Source organism: Mustela nigripes, chromosome X (assembly GCF_022355385.1).
Source record: "Mustela nigripes isolate SB6536 chromosome X, MUSNIG.SB6536, whole genome shotgun sequence".
Classification (NCBI taxonomy): domain Eukaryota; kingdom Metazoa; phylum Chordata; class Mammalia; order Carnivora; family Mustelidae; genus Mustela; species Mustela nigripes.
In genome coordinates, this window is record NC_081575.1 from 104,991,336 (window position 1) to 105,002,993 (window position 11,658).

Genomic DNA, 11,658 nt, shown 5'->3' on the forward strand with positions numbered 1-11,658 from the left:
CGTGGTGTCCGTGGGTAGCTCAGTCCCACTGTGCACGAAAGCCGAGGAGGGGATCCCTCCAGAGCCTCTAGCTTGGAAATAGCTTTCTCTGCTCTGAGAATTCAGCCCAGGGGAGAAGCAGCGGGACTGTGTTTGGAATGCAGGTTAAACAGGCCAGCATTTTATGGTAATTTGAAAACGTTAGATATTAAAGCCGCTCACATTTATATGTGAGTCTTTGGGGAATGAGAGAGTAAAGATGTCCAATTAGCTTACAGTTGGCCTGGATTTTTTTTCTCTGGTCTTCTGTGCTCTTGTCCTCTTCGGAGTCATTGAGAATGTAATGTTCTTTCATTTATTTACCGTGAAAGTGTAATTTCTTCCTGACCGTTGTGTGTTCTCACTAGAAAGTAATAAAATTGATGTTGACTACTTAAACATTTCGCACAAGTTTTAAATGAAGAGCAACAGGAGGCTTTAATCAAATATTGATAGATTTCAGAAATTATCTGATGGTGAAATGCCATTGTTTTTTATTGATTGCGCTTCCCCCTTCTTGTTGGCTTTTATGGATTTCAGTGGTTTTTATTTTGTTTCACGGATGAGAGCAAAGATTTAAGTTACCCTGGAACAGGAATCCTTTGGGACCCAGGAACTGTGTCTCTGAAGGGACCTGGGGGGATGCTTCATGATTGAGAGTTTTGTTTGTTTCTTAGCTTATTTGGAAATTGGTTTTCAAGTCAGGCTTGAAATTAGCAGTCTCAATTAGATGCAATCTAATTCATGGTTGTCCATAGTTACCACTGTAGTGATCTAACAAAGGTACATGTTTGTGGTTCTAAATGGTCAAAAGGAATCTGTGGACAGCGTATTTAAAACAGGGCCCTGAAATTTTCAGTGGTAGGAATGATGGCTCAGTTCTCAATGACATTATTTGCCATGGAGTTGTATTACTCTCAGAGACCCTAAATAAGTCTGTGGCATTTTTCTTCTCTGCCACATCCCTTTTTCCCTTTTAGAAATTGATACTAAATGTTTGCACTGAATATTTGAATATTTGACCAGTAGTTTGGATGAGGTAGTCTTTCAGTTCTGTCGTTGCTTTTGGTCAGGTCAGAGAAATTTATCCGCTTCAGCTAAAATGAACTCTCTTTCAGAACTGTGAAGCGGTGATGGGTGGTGTGTCCAGAAAATATTGTGAGCCTAGAGTTGTCCAATGTTTGTTTTTATTTTTCAGATAACCTGTTGGGTTTTAAACTCTGTCTACAGGGGCACCTGGCTGGCTCAGTCAGTGGAGCATGCAGCTCTTGATCTTGGGGTCGTGAGTTCAAGCCCCACATTGGGTGTCTACAGAGATTACTTTATTTTTTTTTATTTTTTTTTTAAAGATTTTATTTATTTATTTGACAGAGAGAAATCACAAGTAGGCAGAGAGGCAGGCAGAGAGAGAGAGAGAGGAGGAAGCAGGCTCCCTGCTGAGCAGAGAGCCCGATGTGGGACTCGATCCCAGGACCCTGAGATCATGACCTGAGCCGAAGGCAGCGGCTTAACCACTGAGCCACCCAGGCGCCCCAACAGAGATTACTTTAAAAAAATAAAATCTTAAAAAAACCTTCTGTTTATAGACACACACACACACACAGACAGACAGAGTTTAAAATCCAACACTAGAGGGGCGCCTGGGTGGCTCAGGGGGTTAAAGCCTCTGCCTTCGGCTCAGGTCATGATCTTGGGGTCCTGGGATCGAGCCCCGCATTGGGCTCTCTGCTCAGCAGGGAACCTGCTTCCCCTTCTCTCTCTGCCTGCCTCTCTGCCTACTTGTGATCTCTATCTGATAAATAAATAAAACCTTAAAAAAATAAATAAAATAAAATCCAACACTATAACGACCACATATATAACAATCATCCACCCACTTTTAAAAGATAGGCAATTACCAATGCCTTCCAAGTTCTCCATGCCCAACCCCTCCTGCACCTGTCTCCCCAGAGGGCACTACGATCCAGAATTTAGTTTTTCATCTCCTTGTTCTTCTTCTAAAACATTGTAGCGGAACTTGCCTGTTTTTTATCTTTAAAATATATCAAATACACATACAAAGAGTTTATCTAAATGGAATCTTGCTATGTGTACTATTGTGTACCTTGTTTTGCCCCCTTAACATGTTTATGGGCTGAGTATGGCTACAGTCTATTCATTTTCACTGCTGTAGAATATTCCTTTGTGGGAAAATAACCATGTTGGTGACTAGTTGGGTGATTTTCCATTTATTGTTTCACACACAGCTGTGAGCATTTTTATACCTGTGTCAGGTTTATTAGGAGTTTCTCTAGGCCGGGATTCCTGTTCATAGGGTCTGCACTTCAGTTTTACTAGACGACGCCAAGTCATTTTACAAAGTGGTTGCTTCCAGTTTTGCCATCTGGTAGCTTTAAAATAGTTTTTCACTGTGGGGTGTGTGTTTGTGTGCATGCCTACGTGTGTGCGCATGCAAGTGCGATTTTACTTTATTCTCCAATTTTTATTTTGAAAAAATTTCAAAACTACAGAACAGTTGCAGAAATAATAATGACTATCTCCTTCACTTCGATTCACCAGTTAACATTTTGCCACATTGGCTTGGTCTCTTATTTTACACATGTGTGGGCACTCACACACATGTATTTTCTTTTCCTGAACTATGTGAGAATTAGTTGTGGGTATCATGGCACTTCCCACCCATACCTAATTCAGCGTGTATTTCCAAAGAATGCGGACATTCACTAATAGAATCGCAATACCATTATCACACTGGGGAAAGTTAACATTTCCTTGTTTCCGTAAGCCTTACCTCCTATGCAGTCTGTATTCGGGTTTCCCCAGCTGCCCCAATAATGTGCATTCCTTCAACAACTTTTTAATTTCTTTTTTTAGCTTAGTGAATTAGTGTAAGGCAAGCTCCCTTGTGACCATCATCTAAAGACAAAAAACAGAATTTTTCCAGCCTTCCTAGAATCCCCTCCATGTAGCCCACTCCAATTACAGTTCTCTCCCTCCATCCCAAAATATCTATTACCCTGACTTTTATAATAATAGCTTTCTTATTTTTCTTTATGGTTTTGTCACCTAAGTATTTATCCCTGTCACTTTAGTTTTGCCTCTTGTTATTTTTTTTTTAAGATTTTATTTACTTATTTGACAGACAGAGATCACAAGTAGGCAGAGAGGCAGGCAGAGAGAGAGGAGGAAGCAGGCTCCCCACTGAGCAGAGAGCCCGATGCGGGGCTCGATCCCAGGACCCTAAGATCATGACCTGAGCCGAAGGCAGTGGCTTAACCCACTGAGCCACCCAGGCGCCCCTGCCTCTTGTTATTTCTGACTTTATATGCCTTTTAAGTCTTTTTCCCTCTCCCCCCTTTTTAAGTCACTTTGAATCTACAGGTTCCCCTTCCATCTTTCTTATTTTCCTTACAATGTATCTGTTAACAGAACATGGCATGTGGGACCTAAAGAGTCTCCACTGGTTTGGGCCTTGCTGATGGCACACTTGACCATGTTGCTGTCTTCTCTGCATTTCCTGCAGATTGGCAGCTGGATTCAGATGATTGATTGATGAGGTTTGTGTTTGATCCTTTGGGCAAGGCTGTAGGTCTGCATAGGCACCTAAGTCTGGTTTTCACTTTGCCGTTTTGATATTAATGGGTATTGACGCCCAGTGCCTAGACCCATGGATTTATTGGGGGTTAGAAAATGGTTATATTCTACCTCTGTCATGTCATTTTTCACATATTAGCTGCAATAGTTTAATACTGGAACTACTTCTGCTCATCTACTGTTTAGTTACCCAGTTAGAGGAAAGACAGGATAAATGCTTTGTTTTTTCTCTTATGCATCCAGTTTTGAAAATAATGGATTGGTTCCCTCTCATCCTCAGAGGGTCACCAGTTTTTTAAATACAGTTATGAATTTGTAGATTTATACATATTTGGATTTGAATGTTTTATGATTCATAGTCCTTATTTCAATTCAAATTGTCCCACTTCAGCTAGTAGAAGTTGGCTTTGAGTCCTTTTGACATGACCCAAGTAGTCTGATGGTTTCCTCATTATCTGGCATGTCACAATGGCTTCAGAATTTCTCATTGTAGTTTTAATGTACATTTCCTTGATCACTAATGAGGTTGAGCATTTTCACGTGTTCATTGGTTTCTTCTTCTTGACACACCTACTACTCCTGTCTTTTGGCCATTTTTTGGTATGAGGAATGTGTTTCTTCCTTAGTGATTTACAGGGGTTCTTTTTTTTTTTTTTTTCCTTTCTAGCTAATATTGTGGGTCACATGTTGGCAGATGCCTTCTCCCAGTTTGAGGGCTGTCTTTTCAGTTTGGGTGTCTTTTGACAATCAGAAGTTCTTAGTGTAGTTGATTTTATTGATTTTTTTCCATTATGGTTTTCACTCTGAGTCTAGGAGCTTAACAAAAGCCTGAAACTATTTACTGATTGTCCATTGTTGACCCGAAACCCTTTCGCAAGTATCAGCCAACGTCTGAGTATCCGAGATGGATGCCAGTTGTGGGCGTGGGGCCTCAGGGTCACAGATGGCTCTTTTGGAGTTGTCCTATAATTAGCCAGACACAGCAGTGTGTCTCAGTAAATGGCACGTTTAGTTTTCACTAGGTTTAAAAAAAAAAAAAGGTAAGAAGTTACTATGAAAGAATTGTAGAATGACCGTTAAAGGCCAACAAAAACTAAAAAGCAAAATCTTAATAATTCTTGAAAGGGCAGGAAAATCCACGAAGAAATATAAACCTGTTACTAACGCGAAAAGCGAGCAGAACTTCTGAAGCCGGGCTTTTAATAGTTGTGTTCAGGCCCCTGCTGGCTCAGCAGGAAAATGAAAGGGAAGCAACAGCCACCACCCTGAGTAAATACGTTGCGCTTTCTCTTCCTCCATTCCAAATTCCACAGCTTGCTAAACACACTCAATTTAGCTCTCAGTAAGTTGCGTGGTTTCACAGTGATCCTTTTGGGTATTTCTATTCCAGACGGAGAAATACTGCGTGATTCAACTTACATGAAGTGTCTGAAATAGACTAACAGGCTCAGAGAGCAGAATGGTGGTTTCCAGGGGCTGGGTGTGGGGAAGGGGCTCGGGGAGTTACTGTTCAAGGGGTATGAAGTATCAGTCACGTGAGATGAGTATGTTCTAGAATCTGCCGTACACCACTGTGCCTGCAAGTCAACGGGACTGAATCGTACTTTCAGAATTTGTCCGGAGAGTCAATCTCCTGTTAAGTCTTCTTAACACAATAAAATATAAATAAAAATAAGGGCGATGTGGTGGGTTTTCCATAAAGCTAAATTTGTTCTGAATTGGTGCCTTTTCTGGTGTCGGCTGTTTAAAAACTAAAGGTACTTGGCAATGAATTTTTCTTTTCTTTTTTCTTTTTTTAACATCACTACTTAACAAAATAAAAAGTTAAAAATCCCGAACAAGGGGAGCATCTCCTGTTTTGAAAGGCACAGGCTTTTGCATCAGCAAAGGTGGACCAAGCAGAGTGCGGCCTCACCTGGTGGCTCAGAGCCTGGACTCCAGAGCAGATGCTCCAGGCCCCGCCTCGCCTCTGCCTCTTACAAGCCTTGAAACCCGGGGACATTGCTCAGGCACCCTGGGAAATGGGAGTAGGACCACATGGGGCCGCTTTGAGGACGAAATGAGTTTATCCCTGTAAGAAACTTATAAAATGGCCAGACTCTCGCACGTGATAGCCATGACAGATGTCCTGTGACACTGCATACTTTTGCTTCTGCTTGAGAAGCTGACATCTCCTGATGGGAAATGGAACCGGAGGGCTTATATCCACTAGTCAAGAGTCCTCCCACCAGTGTTTTAGTTTCCTGTCCTGCCAAAACAAATGACTACAAATGTACTGGCTGAAAGTAATACAAATTTATATTCTCTTAAGACCCGGTAGGTCGTAGGTCGCAAGTCTAAATCAAGGTGTCAGCAGGGCTACATTCCTCTCTGGCGGCTCCAAGGGAGAATGCACCCCCCCCACCCCTTCAGGCTCTTGACAGAATTTGTTTCAGTTCCTTGTGGTTGTAGGGTCAAGGTCTGTTTTGCTGGCTGCCAGCTGAGGCCTGTTCCTAGCTTCTAGAGGCTGCAGCTCTCTTTGGCTCACAGCCCTCTTCCTCCATCTTCAAAGCCAGCCACTGCCCGTTGAATTCTTTTCATGTCCCATTCTCTGACCCTGCCTTCAGCCTCCCTCTCTATCGGAACCCATGTAATAATGCAGAATAATCTCCCTGTTGGAAAGTCAGCCAAGAGCAGCCTGAACCTCCATGCCACGTAAATTCACCTTTGCCACGCAAGGTAACACAGTCACAATTCTCAGCATTAGGATGCAGACATTTTTGGGGGAGGCTTGATTCTGCTTACCTTAGCCAGTGAACTAGGATATCACTGGGGTTTTTAACAGGACATTTATCCTTACTTTCATTTCTTTGTCATAAAGATATGTGATCTTTTACCTAGGATAAATAATGTTTATTGAGTACTTGCTGTGAGCTCGGTCTTGGGTGCCAAACTTTTTGTTTACAAAGAGTCCGTGGCATATTATCCCTATTTTGTGAATGAGAAAACTGCATTTGGGGAAGTTAAGTAGTTGATCTAAATAATCAACTGGTGAGGGGCTCGGACATTTCAGTGGGCTGGTCTCCCCCAGAGGTTTGTCTGAGGAAATCCCTCTTCACATGGCAGTGCATACTAATTAGAAGTAAATGTTTGGACTAAAACAAGTGTTTTGATTTTGCTAATAGAAATTATCATTCATGTTCGTGGCTGTGGTAAGAAAATAAATTTTCTTCTATAGCTTAGCCAAGTTGACACATAAAACGAGCCATCATAGCGCTATTTACCTCATTCCTCTAGCCCTATATAGTCTAATATGGCAGCCAGCAGCTCTTGAGTTCTTGAAATATAGCTAGTCTGATTTGAGGTGTGTGCTGTACATGTAAATTCACAGCAAACTTAGAAGACACCGTACAAATAAAAGGAATGTAAACTATCATTATTTTTATACTGATTATATGTTGAAATATTAGTATTTTAGTTATGTTGGGTTAAGTAAAATGTATTAATTGTTAAAAAACAATGAAGCCTGGGTGCCTGGGTGCCTTAGTTGGTTGAGCTTCTGACTCTTGATTTTGGCTCAGGTCATGGTCTGAGGGTCCTGGGATAGAGCCCTGTGTTGGGCTCCATGCTCAGTGGGGAGTCTGCTTGGGATTCTCTCCCCTTCCTGCTCCTCCCCCCACTGACACACACTCTCTCTCTAAAATAAGTAAATCTGAGAGCAATCACCCCACCTGGGCTCCCCTAAATAAATCAGTCCTAAAAAAAGTGAAACCTGATAGACATCAAAATTAAATTATAAGGAGAATCAGTTATAAAATATTTCAAATACAACTATCTGAAAAATACCCCAAAAAGTTAATTTCTGGCTTTTGTACTTAATCACAGTCTGTCTTTTGAAGTTGGAGAATTTCTTTTTTTTTTCTGAGATCATGGCAGTTTCTGCCAAGAGAGATCTGATTTGTAATAGGGTGGATGGGTTCAATATTTCTTTAGTGAGATATTTGACTGTCATGTTTTGTTATACTATAAGTGATATGTAACCAAACAAGAAAAATTTCCTAGCAACAGAGTTGTTTTTCTCAACCAGAAGAATATTTTATGTGCCCATTTTCTGAATGTCCAATGAATTTAGCATCTTATATTTTTGAGATCGAGATGCTGGCGAATATGGATAGTAGAATATATAAGAATATCATTAGAAGTACTTGACAAGCATTACATTAAGGTAATTCACACCTAATATATTTAACTAGGTAGAGAACTATATGGCTTTTATGATGGACCCAATTGCCGGACATGGTTATCACACTTACCTTCATAAATGAAGCCTCTTTTTATTTTTATCTCTTTTTGTTCTTCATTAATTGCATACCCGAACGTTTTTTTTTTACCCTCATCAGATCTCTAGGTTCTGTTGCATTTCATTTGTTTATTCAACAAATGTTTAAATACCATGTTCTTAGGAGGTCCTAGGGATATTGTGCCCTCACAAAGCCTATATATTAGTAAATGATTCCGCTTATATATTAGTAAATGAATGGAGGAATTCTACAAAACAGGAAGCACATGGGTGCTGTGAATGTGAATAAAAGGTTCTCATCTAAATTGAAGGACACATGATGGAAAAGCCTTGATCTAGAGGATGAATAGCATTTAGCCAGGCAGAAGTGGGATTTACCAGTCTAGGTCAGGGGATACATTTTGCAAAGTTCTCATCCTAGGAAAGAGCTTGGCAGGTTGCGAAAGCAACAGCAAGAAGGCCTCTGGGTGCGTTTGTGTTTGTGTGTGTGATTGTGGCTCTCAAGGAATACAGTAAGGCACACGGTACTGAGTCTTGTAGAGAGAACTCTGTTCAGAGCAACAAGTAGACATGGGTGTTGTTTGATGATCTGCCAAGCAATACACAGGGCCTTGTTCCCCACAACTTCATCATCAAGTGGATGTGGTCTGGAGATAGGGTAACCATATAATTTATTATCCAAGTCAGCATATGCTTGAGAGTGAAAGGGGGTGCTGTTAATTATACTGGGACAGTGGGTATAAACCTGTAGAACTTGGGCATGCCGGGATATATGATCACCATGCTTACAGACCAGTTTTCAGCCACTCCGATAAGCCTGGAGTTGCCTAGAAACCATGCTCTGAAATTACAGGGTTGGTTATATGTTCCTGCTTTCTCACTACCCCCCCCCTTCATCCATGGATAACTGCAAGAAGTCCACCAGGAGAACCCGCACCTAGTCTAGACCATGGGATCCCAGCCCTATTGCCCGCTTACCTACAGCCTACTCTTTTTCTGTTGCCATCTCCTGAGAGTTCATCTCCTTGATGGATATCAGTTCTTACTAACATGTTTTCAGAATTACAGTATTGAAAACATATAGGGAGGAAAGTAAAGCCTTCAACCTTTACCGCATGAACGTTTCCTACTAGAAACTTTCCTACATCACTTCTGGTAGATGACATGACCTAATTATACGTTCCCAGATGGTGGCCAGACAGAATGGGTGTGGTCCAATTATAACCTTTTTCGCAGTAAACATGTTTTGTGATTTGGCCCCTATGGTGGATGATACACAGAGAAGAACAGCTTTATTCTTTATTTTTAATTTTTAAAAAAATTCCTTAGCTTTGGCAGCAGCATGAAGTAGCAAAGAAATCTTTTTACTTTTGGATTTTTTTTTTTTAATAGAATCAGCTGTTTGGCTGAATCTCTGTGGTGAGGATTAATGGAGCTTTAGTTCCTGCTCTTCTCCATGCCTAAGTCACAGTCTACAGCAGGGCCCTCAGGGAGCCCTCATAATTCCTTCAGTTAACTGAGAAATGGGTCAGGTTGCATTATAAGAATATTTAATGTTGTATTCAGCCAAATACTGAAGGTGGGCATGCTGAGACATTCCAGTCTTTCTTTAGAAGCATCACTATTTCTTTTTAAACTGTATTAATATTCTTAATTTTTGTTTTATAAGCCAGGAAATGTGAAGAATTCACCTGGAAATAAATAGAATGCTGCATGCTCTGCCCATTTTAATCAGGTAAAAACCAAGAGAATTCTCTAGTCTTTTTTAAGCCTTGTTAGCACCAGCTGAAATGGCTTGTTCTTGATTTAACTCAATTAATTATAGCAGTTTCAGCTTCATGTAGATTCATTAGGGCCAGTGTGATGTTTCATTCCATCTTTAATTTGTGGATTTAGGTGCCTTCACTTGTTTGTGTCCATACCTGAGAAGTTCCTTTTTAGACAAGCTAGAACTTGGCACTTGAGATCTGCCTACAAAACTGTTTTAAACAATTGAAAAGTGCCATTATTTCTTAGGTTTGTGTTTTTTTCAAATAACACTTTACTATTGTAGGCATGCTTCTATTCATCTGATAGTCATTGAATAAACATTTGTCGAATGAGTGATGGTTGTAGAGAAGCTCAAGATTATATGGAAATATTATCATTAAATTCCCATAGGGAATTCATAAGTGTAATTATTCTTTCTTTAAAGATTGAGTTACCTCAGGCTAGAGGAATTTAGGATACCAGATGAAGTCAGAAAATGGGCGTGATTTCTTCTGCTCTTATACTCGATTCACTGTCTTCATTCATTTGTTCAGTATTTACTCATGAATACCTGCTAAGTACAAAACACTAGTTATATTAATGTTAGTTTGTGTATATATTAAAAATGCTGTAATAGCACTTGTGATTTCCTGATAAGATTATATTGAGTTCAGAAATAATTGAATATTGAGCTACAAAAAGTGGCTTAATTCTGCCATATCTATGAAGAGGAATGTTATTATATTTCAGTAATATTTAATTGCATGGAAATTCGTTAAATGAAAAATCAAGGTAGTATGGTATGTTTTGAGAAAGAATAAAGACCAGGAAATACGACAAAAATTTAAGTATATATCTTGGTATAGTAGAATTATGGATGTTTTTTATAGTTTTTTTCTATATAACTTTCTATATTTTAAAATATTCTGCAGTGAATATGAATTTTATAGTCTTTTTTTAAATCACCGCTACATTTAGTGTAAACCATGACTTCTATTTACAATCCATGAAAGCCTTCAGTGTGAGGTTTTTCTTTCTCAAGCGGTCTCCATATTTTTAGGGATGTAGAGAGTCATTTAGTCTTAGAATTTGAGAGGGGTCCTCTGGCCCCCCAGCCAGCCTCAAGCATAAATACCCTGTTGCCCTATGTGTTCTCACTTTTCATCTTCACTGATAGGCACCTCACCCCACAGGACAGCCGTCTTTGGACAGTTCTGATTTTTAAGGAAGCTGTTTCTTATACTAAGCAAAAATATGTCTTTTTGTAACTCTGATGCAGTGGTTCTGATCCTGCCTTAAGGGTCACAGAAAACAAAGCCAGATCCTCTTTCACATCTCAGCCCTTCCTATGGTAGCCCCGAGTTGTACTTCTCAAATTTTATCATACAACCAAATTACTGCAGGAACGTGTTAAAAGACAGAGGCCTAAGCCCCACCCCCAGAATCGGCATCTCTGGAGAGCCAGGTCAGATGCATACGGGGTGGATCTGCTATTGGAAGAGAGACTAGAACTTGAGCAGCCAGGAAACCACATGTGTCCTCCAGAAACTTGACATTGAATATATTACATTTTGCTGCAGGGACAGTGAGACTTGGAATACAGGGAAACTACATAAATATCTATTTCCTCTTTCCCAAATACTCTGGGCCAGGGTTCAGCTTACTGTATATACAACCTTGATTTCATTCTTCCCTTTTTTACGTCTCTGTTGGAGATGGAGTTTTCAAACTATAAAAGCAATACATATTTTTTGTAAAGAAATTTTTTTTATGGGTGCCTGGGTGGCTCAGTTGGTTAAGCAGTTGACTTTGGCTCAGGTCATGATCCCAGGGTCCTGGGATCCAATCAAGCCCTGTGGCCGGCTCCCTGATCAGCTGGGAAACTGCTTCTCCCTCTTTCCCTGCCCCTCCCCCCACTTGTGCTCTCATGCTCTCTCTCAAATAAATAATAAAATCTTTTTAAAAAAATATTTTATGGGTGCCTGGGTGGCTCAGTGGGTTAAGCCACTGCCTTCGGC

At 40.3% G+C, this 11,658-nt stretch overlaps 1 protein-coding gene across 3 annotated transcripts in view; it reads left to right on the forward strand.

Annotated features, from left to right (window-relative positions):
- The window catches only part of APOO (apolipoprotein O), a 62,073-nt gene that overhangs the window by 48,248 nt on the left and 2,167 nt on the right, over positions 1 to 11,658 (forward strand). For 2 of the 3 annotated variants that reach the window (XM_059386322.1, XM_059386324.1), the window contains one exon: positions 9,561 to 9,626. The exons of the other annotated variant lie outside the window; for it this stretch is intronic. In XM_059386322.1, the coding sequence (XP_059242305.1) occupies positions 9,561 to 9,596 (36 nt within the window). In that variant the 3' untranslated portion in view covers positions 9,597 to 9,626. The remainder of the gene's footprint in view (positions 1 to 9,560; positions 9,627 to 11,658) is intronic. 3 annotated transcript variants of the gene reach the window in all.